A 25609-nucleotide genomic window follows, 5' to 3' on the forward strand; every position below is an offset into this window, starting at 1 on the left:
CTTGAAACTAAAGGAACAATAAGTGTTTTTTCCAATTCTTCTTTATGTTACGAAAGAGTCATTATACTGACACCTGGTGGTCTGGATGTTTCAGATATTCTGTACTAAATGTATTTTAAATATGGCCACGTCCATGTGTTGGATCCCACTCTATTGCACATAAACTGAATCACGTGAGAACTAAAAACCAGTTTGATTCTTCATCTCGTGTGAGCTACCATTTATAGAAAAAAATGTATAAATAAATCTCACTCATACATTTAGTTTGCTACTTTTTGGTGGAAAAATCACTTATTGCTCCTTTATACTTGTCCTACAATAACACTGGCTGGGCTTAGAAAACAGGCATGCTCAGAAATGCGAAAATGATCTAGAAAATGAGCAGACAGGCTGAACAGGATCCTAAGATATATAGTGAAACGGAACAACCTTGAGGAGCAGCTTAGTAATGTTTGGAATGACAAAGAACTACTGATGAACATACTGGATCAGATCAGATCAGAAACCAGAACAGACATAGCAGAGGACTCTGATGACAACATGACAATACCATGCTCTCATGAAGTTACAATATTAATGTTGGCATCATTGCAACCAACCCCACCCCATCAAAAAATAAAACTTCCAGATATTACTGTAGGACTTATCATTGTAATGGGAATAAGAGGCCATTTCTGCCTGCACTTTTTTATACTTGTCTCAATGTAGAAGTGTATAAAATTGAGCAAACACTTTTTAAATATCAGCAAATATAAAGAATATAAGAATACTCATCCATGTTGATAAAATGTCAAAATACATAGACTTTACAGTTATTTCTGTATCTGTTTTTCAGCATGTTTAACAACCAGTCTTACTACATCATAGAGTTGCTATTTTAAGCAGTGAACACCAGGAAGTTTGTCAGTCTCTCCAATAACTGAGTGAAACACTTTCGGTTTTCACTATTGCTTCAGGATTCAAGTCTTAAATTCACAGGTCTTCTCCAACAGCTTAGGGACTCTGAACTGGATATAGTCATTTGAATCTAGTGACCATAGCAGCAAAATTCTGTGATGGCTACTGCATTATCTCAGCACATATCTTGTCCTGTGTGCTTGACTGATTTGAGGGATCCAGTGAGTCTTCCATGTGAGCATGTCTATTGTAGAGAATGCATCGCTAACCATCTGGCTGAGAGTGGGGATGTGAGCAGATGTCCTGTATGCCGCCAGCCCTTTACCAGGGATCACGTCAGAAGGAGCCGTTTCTTAAGGAACATAGTAGAAGCCACCCAAGCCCACCTGATGGAGCATGAAGCACAGAGGGCAAGTATGATGCACGCCCAAGAACAGGCTGTGACCTGCGACCCTGCCCAGCGCTGCCCTTTTCACAACCAGCCATTCAAGCTTGTCTGTGAGACAGACAACGAGCTGATCTGTGATATCTGCAGAGAGGAATCGGTGCATCAGGGACATCAGTACAAAAGTTTGAAGGACGCATTTCAAGAGAGGAAGGTACATTGAAATATCGTATACAATCAGAAATAGTATAATCATTTATGTTTGTGTATAGGAGGAGAGGTGTTGAAAAGACTTTGGTACAGAGGATTTTGTTAGACGTGTTCTGATATGTCATTTACATTCTGATAAATCCTACAGGAAAAGACATCTGATTGCGTGGCAATTTTGTTAACTGAAGATGAGAATCTGGTTGATTTGATAGAGGAGCAGACTGTTGAGATTGTGAAAACAAGGGTAGGTAAAAATTAACCCATGACTAAAGCATGTTTTCTCACCCTGAATAAAAAAAATCATGTATGCATTATGGAAATGGTGAGTCTGGTCATATATTTTGTAGGACAAAACTACGTTGCTGTCAGAACAGATCTCTGCTGAGTTTGAGATGTTGCACAAGTTTCTAATACAGCAGGAGGGCGAGGTAATGAAGCTGCTATATGAGAAGCAAAATCAAAACTTTGAACGGATGGAAAAAAATTTACATATTATGGAAGAAAAATTGTCTGATAGAAGAGAGAAGCAAGGGGTTCTGATGTCGGCCTTGGAGAATGAACAACCCTGTCAGTACCTACAGGTTAGCCATTTATTTTCCTATTTAGATTTTTAAGGCATGACTAAAAGTGTAATATGTGATTAGTGTCCACTCATGTGCTTCTGTATTGAGACATGGGGATAGAGGCAGCAGGAGGCAGAGGCTGTAAACTAGAAGCTTTATTGTCCATGGTGCAGGTAACAGAAATACTTAGGCCAAATGGCAACAATGAGGAGAAAGGTGGCACTCAGCACAGTCCAGAGAAGCAGTCCAGTACTGTAGGTGCCATTGAAAGGAGCAGGATACTCGTAGCGCATGGCGACAGCTCTTCAGTGTGCAGCACTGGACTGCATGACCTGTGGTGGCCAGGTGATAATAGTTTGGAGACTGTGACCAGGGGAAGTGGCTTGGTATGAGAGGGTGTGCTGAGAACTGAGGTGGGCGTGTGTGGGTGTGTCAGTGCACACGCACGCCCTCTGGTGGCTTCCAGGCTCGCTCACCATGACATGTATCTACAGTGGTGGAAAGAACGTGGACAAACTCTTACTGGGAAAATCCTCAACCCTCAGCCACTCAGCATGTGAGTATTCTTGGAAAGAATAAATGCTTTTGAATAATCCATCAGGATAATCCATCTGAAATGGCTGTAAAATGGGATTATTTTTAGGACGCTGTCTGCACAGGGCTTCAGTGTTATGCCTGACTCCCTGTTCCTTGGTCCTTATGAGACACACCTGCAGTTCTTCATGTGGAAAAAGATGCTAAGATCCATTCAACCAGGTAACAGACATGAAGAGTTGACCAGCACACCAAAAGTGCAGAATGTCATTTTTCTCAATTATATGCAAAATATTTGCACTCACAATTGTATCTGTAGTTCATAAGTATTACAACTCATCTGTTTCTACCCTATAAGTCCCCCATCATCACACAGTGGAGGATGAAGGTGACCAAAGCATAAAAATTTCTCCCAGCGGTCTTAGCGTCCAGCATAGGAAGAACGTGCAGATGAGAAATGAGAGCTCCACCTCTTGGCTGAGAGCTGACACCACCTATGGCACGGGACAGCACTACTGGGAGGTGGAGGTGGGGCAGAAAGCAGACTGGGGTGTGGGCGTTTGCAGCTGCAGATCGAACCAAGCGGACAAGGATGCAGTGCTTTGCCGCAGCTCAGAGTCTGGCTATTACATCCAGCAGGCCAGCAACGCAGACAAAAAACATGTAGACATCGCACTGCCTCCTAGAAAGATAGGTGTGTACCTGGACTGTCAGAGACGGCAGGTCTCGTTTTATAATGCAGACAGCATGGTTCTCATTGACACCATCACTCTGTTAAAATCATTACCTCATTCCCTCTGTGTCTCTCCTGGTCTGTACTTGCATGGAACAAACAGCGATGCCCTTACACTTTGCTGGTATTAAGTCAAACGTCATGTCCTAAGGTACTTTAGCAATATAACTGTCATTTATTCAAAGAGACCGAATACTCGGGAGCTTTTATACATAGAAAGATACACTTTAATGACAGAATGAGAACATTGAGGTGATGTAATTGACTTTCAGCACAAGTCTGCTAAACTGTCTTTAGAGTCTGACAGCTATGACTAAAGCAGTTGCACTGTGACAAAAGTGGGGGTTGTTACCAGTTGCCCTGGGATCTTTAATTAAACGCGCATGTGATTGGATTGGGAGACAGAGCTGCATGGGGGGTGTCTGGATGAAGAGAGCAGACAGCTCCTTCAGTGCCTCAGTCTGGTAAAGACACTGCAAAATCACAGCACTTTCACACAAACAATGTTAACTGCTTTTGGATATGTTTACATTTTCTTTTTTATTAAAATAAAATCCTGTGCCACATTTCTTATAATAAATAAAGATGCATTGCTCCTAAATATAGTCCTGTTCCTGTTGACTTCAGTATGTCTGTATTTTAGTGCATGGAGCACCAGCAAATGGATTTACTTAACACAGAATGAAAGGACAACTTGCTGCTTGTGTACTATATACATGTGATTATCCAGTCACCTGCTGATGTCTTTCAAAGGGTCAAAGATGATTTGTAATCTGATCTAATCGTTTGTCATGGAAGATTGTTTGTAGAAATGAGAGTTATGAGGGTTACTTTTAAAATATATTACATTGTAGAATTTCAGTTAACTGCAATGTAAGGTGAAAGACAGCACCATCTGTGTGCTGTTTATTTGGTTGAAACTGCTTTGGTTGAAATTGCTAAAAGCTCCTTGTAACAGTTTGTAAAACTTACTTTTAATATGAGTAATATGAGTGCTTTTCCTGTTTTTCTATTGGCCAGATTTTCTGACTGTTTGCCAGTGTTTTGAACCACATGATTAAAAGTCTCCCCAAATATAGAACACTGAAGGAAACATGTGTTAGCTCAAACTGGGGGAAGGGGCTGACTAACACACACCCAGTAACACACACCCAGGAAAATCCCTTGTGTCTCTGCTGTATGTGGGGGACATTTGGTGCCAGTCATGTGAAAGGCAGCAGCTGCAGTTGGAACCAGCTGCTCTACTCTGACCACTGGTGAACAGTTCTGGTGAATATCTGGGAGCTTTTAGAGGAGACCAAGACTGCTACTGCACCCAATAATCCACTGCGGAGTTTGGACGGAGCCCTTCCAGAAGCTGCCATGGCCTCTAGACTGTCCAAGCAGATCCAGTGCTCCGTGTGTTTGGGGGACTTCACGGACCCCGTGAGTCTGCTCTGTGACCACACGTTCTGCAGACAGTGCATCAGCAACTACTCGCAGACGTCCAGCCGCCTGCGGCAGTGCCCAGAGTGCCGCCGGCCCTACACCATGTGGGACCTTCGCTCCAACCGCGTGCTCAGAAACATGGTGGACGCGGTGAGGGAGCACCTCTCAGAGCAGGAAGCCCTGAGGGACATGGACAGGGGCGGCACGGGTGCGCTGGGTGTGCTGGGCGTGCTCGAGGATCCGGAAAAGCTGGTGTGTTCGGAACACAACGAGAGGCTGAAGCTTTTCTGCGAGACGGATCAGAAGCTGGTGTGTCTGATCTGTAGAGACGGGGATAAACACCAGGGCCACAGGTTCAAACCAGTGGAAGAGGCTGCAGAGCCCCGGAAGGTCAGTCGGGTATATCTGAGTGGGAGTACTTAGGCACATAAAATCCTACACCAGAGTACACAGAACTGGGCTAAATACAAACCTAAATACAGCTGCTGCTATTCAGGTTACTTGGGGAATTTTTTTGAATGCTTTAAAGCTTTTTGAGGAGGGACTTTTTTAGAAGGCTTTTTACTAAGCATTATGAGGGAATTGATGTCATACATATTGTATTATATGGTTGATGTGATACATATTGTATTATATGGTTGATGTCATATTGTACATGCATGTTTCCTCCACACTGTAGGATATGTTAGGAGAACCGCTAAACTTCCTGTCAAAGGAGAACGATGAGTTGGAAGAGCTCATTAAGAAGCAGACAAGTGAGATCACTAAAACTCAGGTGAGATTACAAGCAGCATGAACACATTTGATGTGTCTATCACATACCTTTACTGTGCTATATTTATCATGCATTCCTACTGACGAGGTGAGCAGAAGATTCTATGAATAATATTCATCCAGTCGACAGTCACAAAAGCATAAGATAGATGCACCATCCTTCAACACCACCCTAGCACCTCCCTACTTCCCTTTCCTCCTCCATCTACAGGAAAAGTCCAAGCAGCTTTCAGCCCAGATATCTGCTCAGTTCGAGGAGTTACACCAGTTCCTGAGACAGAAGGAGCAGGATGTGAAAACACTGCTGGAGAGAGAGGAGAAGCTCATGGTGGAGAAGATGCAGAAGAAAAGGAGCGAGATCGAGGCCAGACTGAACGATGGTAGAGAGCAGGAGGGGGTTCTCCGCTCGGTCCTGGAGACAGACCGGCCCGACAGCTTCATGCAGGTCAGACTCCATTTTCTGAAGTGAATTTTAGCATCAGTACTTGTCTTCATCACATGAAAGTGTCATGCTCCTGTTTCTTGTTTTCAGTGGTGGACTGAGACAGGGATCAGTTTTGTCCAGGAGATGAAGGAAGCAGATTGCTCTAAAAGGAACCAAAATGGCAATCAGTCACCAGAGTGGGTACTCAATGAGAGTGGATAATGTATTTGGTACATGACACGAACTCTGAGTGCAATGTCACAATTGTTTTAATTATAGGTTTAAGTCAAGGGTGAAAGACCTCAGTGTGACCTCTGACACCCTGTTCCTGGGCCCATATGAGACTCATCTTCAGTTCTTTGTGTGGAAGGAGATGTTAGGGTCCATTAAACCAGGTAAAGGATAAAACATGATTATTACTTTAAATGCTGTATACTATAAGACAATTTAGACTCATTTAAAATTTGATTTACAGAGCTTCTTTTCAGTTTTTAGATAATCGTGAAATAATTACATACAAGGAGAAAATGGAAAAATGAGTCATCTGTATCCCTGATCCATGCTTCGATTCCTCCACAGTTCCCAACCGCAATGTCATATCCGACTGCCATGACCCATACCTGAGGGTTTCATCTGATGGCCGCAGTGTGATGCGTGCAGCAAAACGGGGAATTTTCTGCCACAAAAAAGAATACAGACCTTTTGCCAGAACCCACAAGAGCTTTCATTCAGGTCAGCATTACTGGGAGGTGGATGTGGGGGAGAAGCCGGACTGGAGTGTGGGTGTGGATAGTGGATGTTTGAGCAACTTAAGCAAGAACATCGGGCTTCACCTGAAGTACAACCAAGGCTACTGTATTGAAGAGAACGATACAGAGACTGATAAAGAGCTGGCGGTGAAACCACGGAGGATCGGGCTGTACCTGGACTGCGACAGGCAGCAGGTGCACTTCTACAACGCTGACAACATGACGCTGCTCCATATGTCTACGGCCCCCTCCCCCGCGCCTTTCTCTCTGAGTCTGTCGCCTGGTGCCTACACGCAGGGCAGAAACACAGAACCACTGACACTGTGCTGGATCTGATCCACACCTGGGGGGGGGGGGGGGGGGGGCACTGATCGTCCGATAGAATGCAATATCATATCTGCGGACAGTGACATTTTCTGTTGGTGAAAGTTTTTCTACCCAATCAATTGTACTCTACTCAGTTTCCACAGAAAATTATGCCAGACACAGGCATTATTATAGAAATGACACCAGAGTTCCATTTGACCATTTCTGCCAGACTTATCCACAGAAGGAGTCCTTCCCCACCTTTGAATTTCAGGGCCTAACAGGAACCATTTTGTTTAAACTCCTCCCTTAGCCTGCCATACAATCAGATTCCATGGGGGGCTTAAGAGTATGTAATTTAAAAGTATGTACAGTATGTAGATTATTGGAAAGTGCATAGATATGAAACTTGAGTTACCACTTTGCAGTCTACTGTACAGAGGCTGGTTTCCACTGAAAGTTCACTTGCAACCGTTACACGTCACAATACTTAGCGGTGTCATGAGTTTTCATAGAGTGACCATACATCCTCTAAGAATGTGCCTGGCCAAAATTGTTTTAATGCTTGTAATGTTAGTGCTTGTTTCTTCTGCATGTTGACATTTGCTTTCTACACTTGCTATACACCGTGGGGTTGTTTTTGCATTGACCTGGTTGTGTGACTTTATTGGTCACACAACACAGTTGATCAGATTTACAACCTACATGCAACCACTGGCCAGACTGCTTCTCTGCATGTCTGTATGTGTAGCTGTTTCAAAGATTGAAGTTTACATACATGTTAGTTTTCTGATGTTTCGTTTGGCACCTTAAGAAAGTCTAATCATACCCAAGTGCAGGGCTGAGAGTGATCCGCAGGCATGGTGTCTGTGTACAGCACGTATGTGACAAAACAGCTTGATATAGATCAGTCTCACACCCTGCCCCCAAACCTGAATGCTGTTTTAGACTGATAAGTCTAATAAAACTGTAATCAAAAACAATTCTGACATAATTATAGATGTGAAGTGGCCAGAGTTTATGTGGAAATCTATATTAGACTAGATTCCCCCATGTGGGATGACATCATCACAATCTTCAGAAAACCAATCTTCAGCAAATTAAGCACAAGAACTAGTGTCAAGAGTCTATAACTGCAAAAACAACATCTTTCTTTACTATATACACAAGATTATCTTGCCACATTAGGCACTCAATATAATTATTATTGGTTCTGTAACTAAGTAAATACTTTGTAAAAAAAAGTGGTTATGTATATGTGCATACATACTTTTTCTTTATTTAAAGCACAATACGTCATCCTAGTTTTCATGACCATAATCTACTAATGAACAGATTTGCATATTTGGAACTTTTATTTACAATGATTCCGACACTTATGTGGAAAATAGCCAAGAACATGTGAAGCTTCGAGGGGACCCAGTTCACACTCTGCATGCTTGAGTTGGACTCCAGTTTGAAACTAAACTCAAAACAAACAAAAACAAAAATACGTGAAACACTGCCCCCACCTGATTGGAACGGAGAATAAAAATTGGAGTAGAGAGGGATTCACACAGCTTTCAGTTCATACTTGAACTTCAAGTTATTTTCAGTTTAGCGTAGTTTAACTGTAATTTAATTAATTTAATAATACAAACAGTATATGTGTTCATGATTTACAAAAGGAGTACAGCCACACCTATGTCAGAAAGCACTGTCCAATTACACTATAGCCTACCAGTGGTTCTCAGGCCCTCCTTTTGTCAATAAGAATAAGTTTGAGCTCCACCATTCCAACATGCACTTACAGGTCTTTTGCTTCATGTCTTTCTGTGCCCCCCCCTTTGCAATATGTCCGTGACCACAAAGGGGCGCCCTCCACAGTTTTGGAACCGCTGCACTACATCACGAGTGGAGAGAATTGCTCGTTCCCTTCTGTTAAAGAAAGAAAAAACCCACAGTGGTAACTGAAATAATTCGAAACTGACAAAAGTAATAATAGAAATATACTGACAATGAAATAACGAACATTAGTCACTGCATTTGCAGTGTGGTTCAACAGAATAATAAAAAAAAACTAACTCGTGAAACTGACCTGGACAAAAATGGTACCTTTAACGTAAGATTTTGTTGCCCAACCTTTTGAGGCAATCACTGCAATAAAGTCATTTCTGTACCTCAATGAGACTTCTGCACCTGTGTTTTTTGGCTCCTGTTTAATGGTGCCTTCTCCTACTGCTTATTTCAGCTGCTTTCACAGATGTTCAATGGGATTTAGATGAGGGCTCACAGCAGGTCGCTTCACAAGTCTTCACAAATTGGTTAAGAGCAAATGCTTTACTCTTAACCAATCAGATTTTAGCATCTGTGAACATAGAGCTGATGTGACTTGCCAAAAAGCTCCAATTCTGTCTCATCTTTCCAAAGGTCATTCTCCCAGATTGTTGGAAGGCTTGTCAGCAAATTCCAGTCTCACTTCTTTATAGTATGCTTTAAACAGTGATTTCCATTAAGTTCACATTGGCCAAAACAGTGACACATGTGATTCGACACCAATGTACCTTGACCTTGGAGCTTCCCTCTAATCTCTTTGGAAGTTGTTCTGGACTCTTTGGTTACCATCCATATTATCCATGCCAGTCATCAATTTTTCATCAATGTGCAACTGCAGTTTGCTTTCTAAATGCCCGATACAGCTATCTCCTTAGCTTTCCATGGTTCAGTGTGGTACATAACATGATACCAAATAGCACATCGACTACTTACTACCCTTTAAATTGACAGTGACCGATAACATGTTTGAAGACAGCTGTCTTGCTAATTACAGGACATAACTTTGTTTAATGTGCCCCTATGGTCAAATTATGTTCAATATTTTCTAGGGGGTACCTTCAATTTTGTCCATGTCAGTTTCACTCATTTGTTTTTAAAAATAATGTTGAACCACAATTCAAAAGCAATATCTGATTTTAATTAGATTTTCAGTAAATATTTATTCTTTATTACTTTTGCCAGTTTCAGTTAGTTCATTGTGAATTTTAATTTTTTTTAATGGAAGGGTACAGACGATGTCACTCACGTGTGCATGTCCTTGTGGATGTACTTGGGGCTGGTCCACCTGCTCTCTTTGCTGGATCACTCAAGTCCTGCAGTGTGGTATTAAGTCTGAAACCCCCTTTAGTCATTAATGTAATGCATAAAACACTTGTTTGTCCTCAAGTCTTCTGCTTCAGCTCACGGTGTGTGAGAGCCAAACACGACACACCTTCACACACATTCACTGATTTTAATAGTTTATTGGGTATATTTACAAACATCCACATGCAAGGAACCGATTGGCCGTTGAATGACACCGCTCAACCAGAGTACAGTACACAGGCTACTATGCTGTTAAGTGTGCTACCAGCGGCGGGCTTTATCACACAGAGCTACGCAACCCACTGCCACATGAAGGCACACACGCACACATACACACACGCTTACACACAACAACAGATAGATAGAGAGATAGACAAAAAAAGGAATAGCTAGCATTCAAATTAGCATCAACAAAAACAATACCACACGTAATATAGCTGTTTACTCCCCTACCAAAACAAGGCTTCATCTCACTATGTTAAATGCATATTAAACCAAATGTAAAAGTGACAAAAACAAATTTATTAAATAATATTTTAACACCAGTAGAACTTCTAGGTGATATTTATACATCATTGCAATTTTCCCTCTGAGGTAACATACAATGACAATGCTCAAATGATAGATTCCAGTAAGCAAAATGGAGCCTTGATGCTATTGTAGCTATGACACCACAATGTCAACAATATCGGGCTACTGTTCCTTGCAGCCTAAAACCTTTAATCTAAATCACCACATCCGTAACCTAACTATCTAAAACTTTATGTCCATAGCAGAAGTTACATGTAAAGTGACTTTCTCAGAAATATAAATCAAGATTCCTTAGCTGAAAAACAAAATACCAGACAGTGCCTGCTGAGATATACAATCCTGAAAAAGGCAGAGAGTTTGAGTTGAGACATTCACACAGACGAGAGACGGTGCTGTTAATGTTCTGTGTTTTTCCTATGAGGTCGCTTCTGTGACTAGCTCACAGCTAACTGAGACCGGCATTGCAGGTTTTGTCGTTCAAAGAGACAAAATCGAGATCCATGCGAACCGGCATCTCAGGCCTGGTACAGATGGTCCCTAAAGGCGTCTATCAGCAGAGGTCAAAGCATCAGCAAGTGTGGAATCCGCCCGCGTTTTACTACACTCCTTATACGCGTCTTCCACATCTCCTGCTGGGACCTTACGGCAGGAGTACTGGCAGCTCATCTGACGCGCCTGGAGGCAACTCGTGCCAGCACACACGGGGAGTTGAGTTTCCTTCAGAACAGCAGATGGCACTTTTAGAGGTCAGATGAGCTTCTCTCACCGCTCCCTCCCTCTGCTCAGTCACACACATCCAAATGCAACAAACTTTGCTATCAACACAGACAGGGCGCTGTCTAGGTAGGAAAAGGTTAAGATGACTCTAAGAGCCTGTGACTGACAGGGGCCCTAACAAATCAGTAGGTATTTAGTTGGTGGGGCCCAATGAGATGACATTTCGTAAGGCCCAAAATCCACGGCCACGCCCCTGAACACAGACACCCGTAAGAGTCATTGTGTAGGTGGATTTGTGAGTAAATAGGTTTTCCTTTGATAAGTGTTCATGCAAAAATATTACAACCCGATTCAAGGCATTCACACAGAGATTACCAGTTAGAAATGAGTAATGTCATCAATCATATATGGTTACCCCAGCAAAGAGTCTTGTGAATAGTACAGTATGGTATATGCATAGTCATCAATATCAAGCCTACAGCAATAACATTTTCTAACACGCTAGTCCACACATTGCAAGAAATCAGTAACAAATAAGGGTGATCAGCACACTACCACAATAAACTACTATACTACCACTAGTGAGAGCAACAACAATCAGAGAAGTAGATTTACAACTTCAGAGTAATGGGACAGGTAACATGCCGGCCCAGAACTTCATCAGGTGTGTTTTTAGAATGCAAATAAAAATGTGGATGTTTGTTTTAAAGCTAAGTCAATGTCCAGTGGAACTCTTTGACTGATTGGCAATACATTTTGGTCTAGTACTAGGCCTAGCCCATGTCAAAGCAGACCATCCTTTTAGATTTTGGGTCAGGCGCAAACTACCTAAACCCTTAAGTTTGACAAGATGTACCTTCGTAATTCTAAAGCACTTAATTACGGTTCTATCTTAATGTAGAATGCTTTGTTAGCTATATACACCTGACTGAGTAAAACCACAGAAGTACCTGAAATCTTGGGTAACCACACAAATATATATGTTTTCCATTCACAAGCTAAATGTTTTTTTTTAAAGATTTGGGGTAAGCTGTATATTATGGATGGAATATGTCATAATGCAATACATGATGAATTCTATTAATGGATTTTATTACTACACAATGACTATTCAGTTTCAATTTGTTTGTCTATCTGTCTATCTATCTTGGTCAAATCTATTTGAATTCTATGAATCTAATATTTTCATATATATTTATGTATATTCATAATTTATACAGTAATGTATATGTTTAATAAAATGCTAGAAGTTGCAGAAAAAACATTTGAGACTTCACAAACCAGGAAACAGAGGTGAGAACACTCTGCACGGTTCCTATAACTATATTAATACACACACTCGCCTCTTTTTGACATAGTTGGTGCTTGGCCTGTAATTCCCTTAGGCTCTTCTCACACGATCATCCAATCAGGAGTCTGGAAGTCACATAATAAGTGAAGCAAAACCAATAGGAACGAGGCCCTCCTTGTCACCTTGACGACAGCGAATCCAGTCTTGGTCCACACCTCCCAACAATATAAGCTCCTCCCCTTTTCTGAAGCTCAGCTCTGCCCCATTGCCTGTGTGATCACACAGGGTCCGGACCGCCCTGTAAAATCATTCACATAATCGATATCAAAAGTATGAATTTAGCTCACTCGTCATCCATCTCCACAGCTGTTTAAACACTTTACCTCAGAGGTTTGGGCTGATCCATTTCTTTATCTTCATCTTTTCTCATCTCTTTCTCCATGTTTCTTACAGGCTCTATCTTCTCAGGCAGGAAGTTTTGACCTGTACTCGTCATACGACTTAGAATTGTTATACCAGGAGAAAGCCACTGAGAGGGACGCCTGGGAGAAAGAGAAACACAGAGACTGAATGTTTGTTTACCATCATGGTAGAGCTGGGCGATATGGCCCTCCAAAAAAATCTTCGATTAATTTTTTTTAAATCCGATTTTCGATTTTAATAGATTTATTTTCCTCTACTAAAAAACTACAGATGATAAAGGAATGGTAAAAAAAAGTTTTAATTTATTTTTCACTTAAATTTCCCCTTTGAGGTTAAAGTGCAAGCAGAAACAAATTGTAAACAAGTGAGAACATTCAGTAACTTTTAGAAGGTTTTCTCCAACATACTTTAAGCATTGACACAATGCAACCTCAAACTTAAAATAAATAAATAAAACACACCCTCAAAAAATAAATAGATATAAATAATTTGGTGCCCTTTAATAAAATGGAAAACAAATACAATTGAACAATTCTTGCATGTTGTACTGACAGTCACGCTGTCTACATTCTGATTAAGAACAGGGCTCCCCTCACTTTAGCCTAAATTCCAGCACTTTTCAAACCTGAAACACAATGTAACATTAAAATTCGTCAGGTAAATGTTCCTTCCACTGTTTCTTTATACTACCACAGTTTATACTTTATACTACAATAGTTGCCAGGTTCGCTTTTTCACGCCAAATTGGGCTTGTTTGGAAAATCCAGCCGCGGGTAAAAATTATGGGGTCGCGGGGTGCGGTTTTTTGGTCTACTTTTGAGTTGGGCTACCGCAGGAGTTACAAGTCAACACTAATAATGGATCGCGATATAATACTTAATTTGTCTCCATTTTACACACTCGCGAGGTGCCCGGAGCCGCGCGCTACGGTCACTCGCGAAAGTATAATCCATTGAAGCGGGTTCGGTGACCGAGGCAGAAACTGCTTAATCCAAAATATCCCGCGGAGGGAAACTTTATTGACAGCGCAACTGAATAGCACTCTTCGCTCTCTCCCTCTATCGGTTTCAAACACCTTACAGCGAGGACTTGTTTGGTCTACATCTGACGCCGCAAAACCGAACCAACTCCAGATCACGGAGCTAGTTGCTCTTTTCTTGGACACAAGTTCCGCCGTCATGTTTGTGTGTGTGTGTTTTGAGGGTGGATGGGTGGGAGGTGCTAAACTCACTGAACTACGGGAGCCCACAGTGCAGCGTCGGTGGTGAAAATTAAATCTCAGAAAATCGATTTTCTTAAAAACACATCGTCCTTAACTGTAAATTCGAATTAATAGATAATATCGATTAATCGCCCAGCTCTACATCATGGAGGCACTACTGTGGAAACCAATCCACCTCAGACACTCTTAATTATCAATGGTGGCATGACAGAAATAATATCATTAAACTTTATAAAGATTCTTTTTACTAACTGCATCGTTAATTAGAGAATAATCATGTATTTTTGTCCTAATTATCAATGATGCTTCATCTTGCTTTGTAAAAAACGTATCAAAAGGCAGACCTGAAAAACAAAACATAAGCTCTCTTTTCAAGTTCTATGAAAAGTGTGTAGTCATTATGTGATATTTTCATAACTATGACATTGCAGTTTGCCTATCGTGAAAAAATATATTTCACCTTTTCATTGGTGGATTTGTGGGGCTTTTGGAAGCTCCGAACAGCCTGCCCAAATCCCATAGAACTGCTCCACTATCAGCTGTCGAGAGCTCCTGGCCTGGCTTCTGACGTGCGGAGGAAACAGCATCTGTGCTCAGATCCTCCACTCTCTGAAGCCCTTCAGGCTCCTCTGAGGAGCCAAAGGATGATAAACCACTCCAGTTCTGTCCTAGCCTCTCCCCCCAACGCAACACTGCCCCCCAGCCTTGCTGAAGAGCCTGGCCTGCTTGCTGGGTGAGGATGTTCACACTTCCGACGCTAGGAGGCGCTATTTCCTTTTCCTGCAGCCACTGCAGCTGGGGGGTGGTCTCACCCTTACCGATGCCCGATGATATCGGTCTGCAGTATAAGGATCTTGCATTGAATGACCTCAAGGAGACGGAATTAAGGCTGGCTGCTTTTGAATCCAAATCGCCGAAATCTTGCATGGACACACCCCTCAGATGTGGACCGCTGACCTGAGACTGGCTCGAGCAGAAGCGCGGGTCCTGTCCGGGTGGGCTGGACGGGTCGGGGCTACGCCCGCTCGGTGTGAGGTCTGGGGAGGAGGGGTCGAGGTGGTGGTGTTGGAACAGTAGGTCAATGTTAAAGGTCAGGAGGGAGAGTGGCTGTAGCAGGAGGAGGAGCTCATCAAAGAGAGGCTTGCAGGAAGTGCCCGCAAGGCGCATGAATGCAGTGCGTCGGTAATACGTTTCCAACACATCTGGGAGACAAAGATGATATATATAAAGAAAGAGAGAGAGAGAGAGAGAGAGAGAGAGAGAGAATATGAAGGCACAGGAATGTTTTGAAGATCAAGCAAAGGTATGTAGGGGAAATAAATAGAAACAATCAGGTAATGCAAAATGTTCTACAAAAGCACAGAACTTACCAGGCACACTTTTTATCCTTTTAATTTCAAAACAAAACAGCTAATGATGAAATGAGCAGCAACCCAGCCATAATCCCTATCTAGTGAGCACACTCACCACTGCAGGCCTGCACATGGGAAAGCCAGAAATCAAGGCGCTTGATACTGCAGGAGAAATGTGAACAAGACAGGAGTCAGAGAAACAATGGAGGAAGAAAGAAGAGACATATTTGCACTTGCTGGTTTCAGAGATGCAAAATAAAAGTCTGGTCTGAGCAGACTGTGACATTAAACAAATACATACAATTGACGGCTTGGTGCTTACTTGAGAAGGCCAAGCAGGAAGGCGTTGAACCTGTGTCGGTTCTGCCTGAGCTGAGGAAGGGCGGACACTTTAGCTTTCAGGTTATACAAGGCCTGTGTGCTGGAGCCTGGAGGAAGACAGAGGCCAAAAGACAGAAAGGAGGAAGACCAGAACAGGATGTGAGCCCACAGATGCGCATTACATCAACATACATTTAACACATCCAGGCAACTAATCATAATTAATGCCACACACACATATAGGGGCTGTACGGTAAGTGGGTTTTTATTACCGCAATATAACATTCAGCCTAAATGAATCATGGTCTGAGGCAAGCAGGGGAGAGATGAGAGAATGAGAGAGAGGGGGAATAACGGATGATGCTGGATGAGGAACAGGCAGCGAGACAGATGGGTGATTCAGCACTGCAGTGACTGGGAGTGCCAGGAAAACAGGACCGAGAAACAGAGGAGAGAGAACAAGAGACGTGAAGACGCGGGGAGAAAGGATTCAAATCATGGAAGTCGGACCTGGCTTGGTGGAGGCCAGCACCAATCCCCAGGGTGAGTTGGGCCTCCTGCCTGCTATGAGGTCACTCTGATGGGGTTTGAGTCCATCGCAGAGGAGGCCACGCAGAGCAGGGCAAAGGCACTGCAGCAGCAGACGGCCCAGAGTGGGGTTCACGCTGCTGTCTCCGGAGAGAGCCTGGTGAGAGGGACAAAGAGAGGGAGAGAGGGAGAGAGAGGGAGAGAGAGGGAGAGAGGGAGAGAGGGAGAGAGAGAGAGAACAAAAGCAGGCGAGGCAACAGTGGAGCATCCAAGAAGAGAGGAAAAAGCGAGAGGACGTGAACAGGGAGAAAACGTGGAGAAAGGATGCAGGGACAGGAAACAAAGGAGAGGTGGGTGGGGTTAGTGACGTTACCGATGTACAGAAATGCCTGTGAGTACTTAAATACCTCTGCAATACCTTATCTACTGCATGAAACTGGAGAATGGAAAAGTGTGTGCAAGCAATGTGAAGAGAAAGACAGAACAAAGAAAGACAAAGAAAATAGAGCAAAGATAAAGATATAGGAAGAATAAAAATGTCATAGGACACACTAGCTGTGTAGGTAGCATGTGATTTAAAGTTGCAGAGCGAAACTAACCTTCTGCACGAGCGTCCTGGAGGAGCTGAACTGAGCCAAAATGGCCTCCACTGCAACACTGACTGCGCTGACAAGAGCTGAGACACACAAAGCACTCATACAACTACAATCTCCAGAGGACAGAAAATATTTAGAATGTGTGAGCAACGTGTGTTTACCTCTTTTTTCCTGCAGGCAAAGAGAGGACAGCTCATCACCTCTCAGGTGGGTCCTTGCATCATCACCCATCCACGTCCCTGACTTGGCCACGGGACCAGTGAAGGACACACTACGGACAGCTATCACAAGAACAAACACAATACTAAAAATCAAAATTTCTGCTAATATACCCAATTCAATCAATAATACTAATGACTTTGAAGTAAAGATTTTTGTACTGAGGTAACAAGAATAGATCAGTGCAAATATATGATGTTTGGTGGTGGTGGTGTTTATCAATAAATTACCATATTAATGGATTTTAGGTACACCTTGACTTAGTACATGCATGAGAAATCATAATTTCATATTATCATAATTAATACAGTAAGACAAAAAAAAACAGAGAATGTGCATGCTTTAAAATTGTACTAGTGAAAAAGATTTCTTTAAAACAAAAATGTTAAATAAAAAACATGAATAAATGTTACTACTAACAGTGACAGGTTCAAACAATTTACAAAATGCAATTAACAGAAATATCAAAACATCATACACAATACACGGCAACGCACAATAATAATCAGAAGCAAATGATTATCATGACTATTACAGTTTGAAATGAAGCAGTGATATAAGTAAATGAAGCTTAAGGAACCATCCTGAGAGGCGGGTGCAGTGTGTGTGGGGTGCAGCCTGTGTGGGGTGCAGCCTGTGTGGGGTGTGGGGTTCTCATGCTCCTCATGCAATCACATCCCCACACACCAGGTCTGGACCCACAGATGCTGACAGCCTCGGCCAGAACCAAACACACGGATCGACATACAAATATACTGAAACAAAAGGTGCTGAGAGAGAGAGAGAGAGAGAGAGAGAGAGAGAGAGAGAGAGAGAAAGAGACAGAGAGAGAGAAAGGACAGAGAGGACAAACAGAGGAGCATGTTTAAAAAAGCGAACACAGGGCAGTAGAGAGGAGAGGGATGAGACGGATGTGGTGATCCCTTACTCAGAGAGGGCGGTGGTGAACTCTGCTCAGAGGTGAGAGTGGGGGCTGGCGGCTCCCACAGTGGTGCGGGGTAGAGGTATGGGTAATAGAAGGGTGCAGCAAGAGCAGGCAGGGTGTGGCTGCGAGGGGTTAGGGGCGAACGGAGGCGGGACACATCGGTCCCTGGTGACAGAGGCCCTGCCCTACACGGGGGTGAGATAGCTCCTACGGGGGACAAGCGAGGCGGGGCACCTTTGTGTAGGGGGCAGTTTTTGGGATGGTAGAGGTAGAGGGTGGGGAAGGGTGGGGTTTGGGTTTTGTCCTTCATGTTTTTTAAATCGCTATTCTGGCCAGAAAAGGAGTCATTGGCTGATAATGGGATGTGGTCATCATTCGAGTTTAGGGAGAGCAGGGTCTTAATGTCGCCCTCGCTGTTTCTGTTAGCCTTTCGCAGGCGGTTAAGTTTCTCCGCATTAACGTAACTTATCATTTCAAAGTTCTTGTATGGGGTGGTGTCACCGTCACTGTACTCTCTAGCTGCTGGTTCATCAAAGTCAGTGAAGAGCTTCAAACTCTTCACTGTGTATTTGTCACCACGGTTATGTGAATCTACATTACTACTTGAATCTGAGCAGTTATCATACAATGACCCATACTTGTTAACAGAGTCCTTTCCATAGTTACATACCTTGTCTTTCTGGATAGCTGAGTATTGGGAAGAATGGTACAAAGAATCTATTATTCTGTCTGAATTATTGTAAATGTTACCACTGGAGGTATTTTCATGTTTACAAACAAATTCAGTGCAATAAAGAGAGTCAGCGCAGGTGTCAGAAATAAGGTTCTCTCGGACCACTGGATCTTTGGGAGTTTGCTGAAGAGGACAGCCTTTGGTCTGGCTCCTGTAAAAGTCAGAACGGTAAAACAAGGGAGCTTGGCATGGCGGATCGGAGTGCAGATAATAGGGAGAGGGCAAGGAGCGAGGCAAGGCTGGGGTTAAGGGAGGCGAGGGCACTTGATCGGGAAGCAAACGGGACAAGCACGTTACAAAACAGTGAGGTGGCAACGGAGGAATGTGGGGTGGGAGTGGATGTGTAAAAAGGAGAAGGATTAAAGTAAACACGAAGCAAAAAGAACAGGGAGGAAAAAGAGAAAATGGAGAGAATGTTAATAGAGTCATTTGGTACGAGGTAAACGCACATATATGAAATATGAAGGCAGACTGGAGAACAACACTGTCAGATGCTCGTTGTACAGGAGTACAGGAGGGCAGTTCATTTTCATAACAGGACGAACACCAGAACAGTGTCCAGATCACACAACACACAGTGGGAAAAAGTTTTATTAAGAAGCTCGATGGCAAAGTCCAAAACAGTAGATATGAGTGCATGAAGGCAGAAAATCCCCTTTTAAGATTTTACAATAAGTTACCAGTGATCTAACGTAAATCACATACACAAGACCTCACAGAGTGTTCGTCGTTGATCACAAATAACTGTAAATGTATTAAAATGACAATATATACGGTCGTATCACTGTCTGTTAAGTCTTGACTGCCAACTTTGTTTAGTCCGTGTGTGGACACCGTTAGCGTTCCTACGCTGCCATATGGTTATGACAGGGAGGAGGGAGCGTGCTTAGGGCTGAGAGGTTCAGGTAAGTCATGTCTAACCGTTAAGAATCCTTGTCAAAGACTTTCAGCACAAGCATGATCACACACCACATTACCGCAAGTCTCAGCAAATAAAGGTTTATACGTTTTGGAAACCTGAAAACACATCTAGAGTAGCAGCTTATCCAGAATATGAGTCTGCAGATTGGTAATACGAATTCACAATTGGATAGTGTTACCTTAGGTTTTTTGCAGGTTTGTTTCGCTAATATAGTTTCACTTTGGATTTTTCCTCTTATGCTTCTGTCGTATTTTCTGCTCTGTCATTGGTGGGGGAAGGTTGTCATTTCACTATCGTCCTAACTCTTAAAGGTATATACACAACCATCTACTTTTGACGCTACCTGATTTGAGGTTTACGACTCCGCACAAAGGAACGTAAATGATAAATGCACAATTCTACAGATTAATTCAATAGATGCATTTTAACGTGTACACACACACACACACACACACACACACACACACACACACACACACACACACACAGGTACTCACATTGTACAGTTCCCACACTTTAAAAAAGGTACATTAAGTGGAGTTCTTAACCTTAATCTAAGCAAAATAACAAATCTACAATAGGAGTAGCATTTGTGTCTGGGTTGAGAGGCAGTTAAACAGAGAGGCTATGGAAGAGAAATGAAGAAACAAAGAGGCTAGGCTGAATAGAAAATGACAGAGACTAAGAGAGAGATAGAAAGAGAAAGGGAGACCATTAGCTTTTACGTCTGCAGAGCACCTGAATAATTTAATAAGCCCAGATGACATCACAGGTAACAACAGAGCCCCACGGACATCTCTGCAGAGATTCCATCAGCCTCTGTGGGGTGATGCTAATGTCCGTCGGACAGTAAATCACTTTGCCTATGAGCACTGTTGCGCATCACCTTCCATCTCACTGAAATGAGATCATGTTCCTTTATATCAGTCATCACTAAAAAACTCTCCTGGAGAGTTCAATTCCAAATCAGATATAAAACTTCAGTAAAAATCAGTAAATCATAGTGTGACATATGAGGGTTATTAAACTGAAATCTCTGGTGCATGGCCACTACCGCATGTTCTGCTTATACAGAGAGAAACAGTTAGCATATCTGAATTCAGCTTGAATTTAAGCTAAAAAAAAAACTCACCTCTTGTTCTAGATTCCCATGTTCGTCCTCCATCTGCAGTTCCTCTTACTTCTGTCTCCTTCTCATCCTCCACTTTCTCTTTTTTCTTGTGATGTTCAGTCTTTGGGTCTTCATCGAAAGGACCCCAGTTGGGCTTATTGGTTGAGCAACCAATACGCTGCAGAGAGCTGAGCTCCAGAGAGACATTCCCTTCAATATTCAAGTGGCGTATTTCTCTAAACAGAGCCAGAGAAGCCGGTGTAGGTGGTGGCTGGAGGAAAGTAGCTTGTGCTTGTGAAGTGTACTCCCACTGGGTGCCATCTCCATCAGCCTTCTCTCTCCTCCACTTGAGGTTGTACAGGAAATCTGGGTCTGGTGTGACAATGGTTGGATCTGGTTCTGGTTGGACTCGAGTTGGTGGGGAAGCCTGCTTGCCTCTGTTGCGCAACTCTTTAAACGTAGTGACTTTTGGACCAGAATTGGATTTTTGGGGTGTGGAATCAGCAAGTGATTTTTTAATTTCTAATGGTGGAGCCTCTGTGTCTGGAGTAAAGGCTATTAGCCAATCAAACCTATCTGGGAGAGACGCATTAGCTGGAAGGGTGCAAGGTTTTAGAGGAGGCAGCTCAGGGGGATCGGACAACAATCTGGGACGTGGGGGCAAAGGTCGAGGAGGTGGAGGGGGAGGAGAATCAGGTATTACTGAGGCGTACTGATAATCAAAACTGCCAAAGCTGGCATCAGTGAACTGCTTATTGCTAATACCAGTGCTGTAATATGAGTCAGCTTTCAAAGTAGAATCATCTCCCAAACCACAACTGCAGCTAGAGTTACTGCTACCTCCATTCCGTTTGCGTCGCCTAGCCATCTCAGTGAAGGATGTTGTCCGGAAGGTGTCCTTGCATTCCTCTTTTTCATCTATGAATGCTTCCTCTTTATTGAGTGCATCTAATGAAATCACTTCTTTCAAACTGTTTTTCCCAAGCCCGTTTTCCTCTATCCTTTCATCCTTCCAAGATAATTCATTCCCTTTGCACACTTCTTCTTTCTCGCTCTTGCTTGTTTTGTTAGCACAGACATTTCCATTTTTGGAAACCTTAGATTTCTCTTCCTCCTCCAAGACCCCATCAACACAGACACCTAACTCAGGGCTAAGCCTCAGCAACTCAGCCTGAGTTATCCCTGCCAGTGCCAGCAGTTTTCGAATCTCCACATCCAGAGCATGGAAAGATGGAGGAGGTGGAAGTGATGGGGGTGGTGGAATGGCAGGAGGTGAGGTCATGGCTGGTGGAGGTGGTAGAGGTGGCGGTCGGGTGGTTGGAGCAGGAAGAGACTGAGGCGTTTTCTCTCTCGCAAGCTCAGCTAGTCTCTGAGCCTCTAGGCGGGCTTTATGGCGCCTTCTAGGTGGTGGAATAGGTGGAGCTGGTGAGGAGACGGCAGGGGACTCAGTGTACAGGGTGAAGTAAGGGACAGGTTGTGGTGGTTGAGGAGGCAACGCAAGTGGTTTTGATATTGCTGATGAAAGTGAAGATGGAGATGGGGGTACTGCAAGACTAAGTGATTTAGTTGGGGAAGAGTTAGAGGAGACTGATGGTGTGTTGCCACTGATGTTCATGTATGTGTGCATTTCAGACTGGGCACTGACATGTCTCGCTGGAGGTTTTGGAGGTCGGGGAGGAGGATCTATAGGTGATGGAGCAAGAGAATCTGGGACTGTAGGTTCATCAAGGTCAGATGGGGCTGTCATATCCACTCCTGCATCACTGTAGTCCTGGGAATCATATGATTTGTCACTTTTATAAAACTTCCAGGAAATATCAATATTGCCCATTTCATCCACCAAACCAGAAAGATCCTCATCATCAAAATCACGTCCAGCTTCCTGAAGTCTTTCCAGATATGTCAGTTTCACCTGTCTGTTGACTTTCTCAAGCTTCTCCTGGTGAAGCAGCCTATCTCTGAGATCCAAATCACCCTCAAATTCCCACTGGGCTACCTGGGCAATGCGATAGAAGCAGTCTACTTTGCCTAATTCATCTATGGAGTCTAGGAAGTTCAGAACATCCACTTTAATGCTCTTTTCTTCCTCAGGTTCCTTGTTGTCCAAAAAATCAGAGGTGGGAGATGTAGATGGTGAAGGGTAGCCCTCATCAGGGGAACATGAAGACGAAGGTGGTCTCACTGAAGTGCTGAGGTCCAGTGGCAGCGAGTAGGGCTGGAAAGCAGTGGTGTGGGATGGTGAGGAGTGAGGTGAGGGATAGTTCTCAGTGGCTTCTTGCTCCTGCAGTGATGTTGAAAATCCATCTGGGCAATCAGAGTCCAAGTCTGAGCAGCTACTGATGGAGGTGGATGAAGACGAGGTAGAAGAGGTGAGAGAGAAGTCCAGCAACGATGCTGGGCAATCGCAGCAGGAAGGTACAAGAGTGTTTTCATCTTCATCGTCATCATCATCTTCATCATCATTATCATCATCAGCAGCGCCATCAACGACAACATCATTGTTACCATTGCCATTCTCATCTACTTTCCCCTTCACATTAACACCAGCATCATCATCCTTCTGGTCTCCTCCCTCCATTTCCTTCACATTATCACCAGCATCATCATCCTTGTGGTCTCCTCCCTCTGTTTCTTTCACATTGCCATTTTCCTCTTCTCTGTCCTCCACTGGTTTGGCTATGGGTTCCGTCATGGGCTGCTTCTCCTCTGGCTTACATTTGGCCTTCCTGGTCTCCGGTTTCTTCTCAGCTTCTTTTCTCTTCTGAGATGGTGGAGCAAACTTCAGCTGTTGCCTGATGGTCACAGTGTTGTTGTTGTTGTGGTTGTGATTGAACAGGCTATTGCTATCCTGAGTTGGGTGGTCATTACAACACAGACAAGGCAGGCTGGGTTCGTTACAGTTTGGGTCCACAGCCGGGATGCCTGCGTTCGAGGCACCATGTCCACCTTTTGACTTTGAGTTGGCTGGTACTGGGTGGGCGCTGTTCTTCTGGACCACTTTGAGATGGCCCACTGACGATCGTGCAGTGTGACCTATGCTTTTTAACCTGGAAGGTTCAGGAGGTCTTCGGGTAACATGACGAGGTGATGAAGAAACAGTGTTTATGTTTTTCTCTTCTCTCTTGTTTGTGTGGTTGAGAGGTTTAGGATCTACACGTCGTCCACTGTCGAATCGACGCGGTCGTGGGGGAACGGAAGGCCGGGCGGAGTGCATTGTGGGTTTGTATTTAGCACTAGTAAGAGGTACCAATGTTATTGTTGTTGAAAAAGGGATTTCTGGCAAGGGATGCTGAGGTCCCAGTCAGGTTTCATCAGCATATTTGTCACATCCTTGCTCAGTTTAGCCCCTGAAATATTAAGACAAGCAGATGCTGTTAGAAAACACATTTAATCTGCAGCGTATCAAAAATGCCAGTGACAATATTTTACACATGCAGTTTCTGATCTGATACTGTACGCTTTCTTATATCTGACATCATAAAAATAGCTTTTTTTATATTTTATTATTCAATGTTCTACTTACTTATTTCTATTTCCTCATGTCCACAATAACATACACACACTGCACGCAGAGTCACATTCCCTCACTCTCTAACACACACACACACACACACACACACACACACACACACACACACACACACACACACACACACACCTATCGCGCTATCGAGCCATGCACTGCAAAACTGTCAGATAATATTTACTTCCAGATAATATTTACTGCATCAAGCATGCATAATCACGACAACCACGACAACTATGCACCAAAATAGGTCTTAAAATTTGTAATATATGGTGTCCTACGTGTGCTATGATTTTTATCGAAGTCTGCACATATTCTAGCACAGAACACAATCGGTTCAGGACCAATTAGGTGAAGAGAATCACTGTAAGGACTACTGCTGTATTTCGCTCTCCTGCACAGAATGTAGGCCACGCGCTGCTCACATCCACCCAGTGTCCTTGGGTGCTGATGCTTCAGTATTCGGGCCTAGGCAGATGCAGAGAATAAATCAAAGGCCCCCGGCGCTCGTAAACTAACGAATGGTTGAGGTGATCGTTGTAATACTAAACGTGGTACAAAAAACTCTCGATTGTTTACCGAAACGTACATTTATCGGTCAGTGTTCATTTATCAAAACAAGCCTGGAAAAATGCGGAAAGGAGAGGATCTTCCACTTGCCGCGTCGCCTTGCTTACATCCCCATCTTAAAATATGCGCTTAGAAATCGCCGGATATAAGGCAGTTGATAACGCTTTACAAATCAGTAACAAAACCTATTGGTGTTTATAATGTACATATCTATGCTAACTTGGCACATATTCGTGTATAAGTAGTCATGGAAAAAGCATAAAAACATTGGAATGCTAAATATTCCAGCAAAAACATCGGCATCGGATAAAATAAATATTTAGGACGAATATTTTAACTCACCTTCAGTCTGAAGACGACAGATTCTACAATTTCACTCCACTAGACGTACCGGAGGGTAACTGCCAGCAAAATTTCAGCAATATTCTCGGATCTTCTGATCTAACAGCCCGTTTCCCCGTCATCCAGCCCTCCCCACACCGTCGCTGTAACCACACCC

The 25609-nt window shown here is 43.3% G+C and overlaps 3 protein-coding genes across 6 annotated transcripts; 2 read left to right on the plus strand and 1 right to left on the minus strand.

Moving 5' to 3' along the window:
• Positions 1 to 941: 941 nt before the first annotated feature.
• LOC143473736 (nuclear factor 7, ovary-like) lies at positions 942 to 3453 on the plus strand. The gene is made up of 6 exons (XM_076970849.1): positions 942 to 1496; positions 1641 to 1736; positions 1840 to 2073; positions 2550 to 2611; positions 2699 to 2811; positions 2948 to 3453. Exons 1-6 carry the CDS (start codon positions 1056 to 1058, stop codon positions 3451 to 3453), a joined length of 1452 nt encoding a protein of 483 aa, XP_076826964.1. The 5' UTR covers positions 942 to 1055.
• Positions 3454 to 4680: 1227 nt separating this feature from the next.
• Positions 4681 to 9167, plus strand: LOC143473734 (E3 ubiquitin-protein ligase TRIM17-like). Its single transcript, XM_076970848.1, has 6 exons — positions 4681 to 5140; positions 5430 to 5525; positions 5736 to 5969; positions 6057 to 6145; positions 6228 to 6343; positions 6528 to 9167. The coding sequence occupies exons 1-6, from the start codon at positions 4685 to 4687 to the stop codon at positions 7031 to 7033; spliced, it is 1497 nt and encodes a 498-aa protein (XP_076826963.1). The 5' UTR covers positions 4681 to 4684; the 3' UTR covers positions 7034 to 9167.
• Positions 9168 to 10261: 1094 nt separating this feature from the next.
• rusc1 (RUN and SH3 domain containing 1) lies at positions 10262 to 25579 on the minus strand. Of its 4 annotated transcripts, XM_076970844.1 has the most exons (12): positions 25453 to 25579; positions 21036 to 24361; positions 18252 to 19244; positions 17266 to 17385; positions 17108 to 17184; positions 16927 to 16944; positions 16491 to 16665; positions 15982 to 16087; positions 15775 to 15821; positions 14768 to 15509; positions 13046 to 13204; positions 10262 to 12960 (listed from the first exon to the last, which is right to left on the minus strand). In XM_076970844.1, the coding sequence occupies exons 2-12, from the start codon at positions 24226 to 24228 to the stop codon at positions 12795 to 12797; spliced, it is 5796 nt and encodes a 1931-aa protein (XP_076826959.1). In that variant the 5' UTR covers positions 24229 to 24361; positions 25453 to 25579; the 3' UTR covers positions 10262 to 12794. The 4 variants fall into 4 exon arrangements, with proteins under 4 accessions (XP_076826959.1, XP_076826961.1, XP_076826960.1 ...); XM_076970846.1 differs by lacking the exon at positions 18252 to 19244; XM_076970845.1 differs by lacking the exon at positions 16927 to 16944.
• Between the last annotated feature and the right edge of the window lie 30 nt (positions 25580 to 25609).

This window comes from Brachyhypopomus gauderio, chromosome 13 (assembly GCF_052324685.1).
Source record: "Brachyhypopomus gauderio isolate BG-103 chromosome 13, BGAUD_0.2, whole genome shotgun sequence".
NCBI lineage: Eukaryota > Metazoa > Chordata > Actinopteri > Gymnotiformes > Hypopomidae > Brachyhypopomus > Brachyhypopomus gauderio.

Coding starts and splice junctions, on each gene's coding strand:
- LOC143473736 (XM_076970849.1), top strand. CDS start 1,056: ATGGCTACTGCATTATCTCAGCACATATCTTGTCCTGTGTGCTTGACT. Junction 1,497..1,640: donor ACGCATTTCAAGAGAGGAAG/GTACATTGAAAT, acceptor TAAATCCTACAG/GAAAAGACATCTGATTGCGT. Junction 2,812..2,947: donor GCTAAGATCCATTCAACCAG/GTAACAGACATG, acceptor CTACCCTATAAG/TCCCCCATCATCACACAGTG.
- LOC143473734 (XM_076970848.1), top strand. CDS start 4,685: ATGGCCTCTAGACTGTCCAAGCAGATCCAGTGCTCCGTGTGTTTGGGG. Junction 5,970..6,056: donor GGCCCGACAGCTTCATGCAG/GTCAGACTCCAT, acceptor TCTTGTTTTCAG/TGGTGGACTGAGACAGGGAT. Junction 6,344..6,527: donor GTTAGGGTCCATTAAACCAG/GTAAAGGATAAA, acceptor ATTCCTCCACAG/TTCCCAACCGCAATGTCATA.
- rusc1 (XM_076970844.1), bottom strand. CDS start 24,228: ATGCACTCCGCCCGGCCTTCCGTTCCCCCACGACCGCGTCGATTCGAC. Junction 17,185..17,265: donor TTGCCTGCAGGAAAAAAGAG/GTAAACACACGT, acceptor TGTGTGTCTCAG/CTCTTGTCAGCGCAGTCAGT. Junction 16,088..16,490: donor GCTGGCCTCCACCAAGCCAG/GTCCGACTTCCA, acceptor GTCTTCCTCCAG/GCTCCAGCACACAGGCCTTG.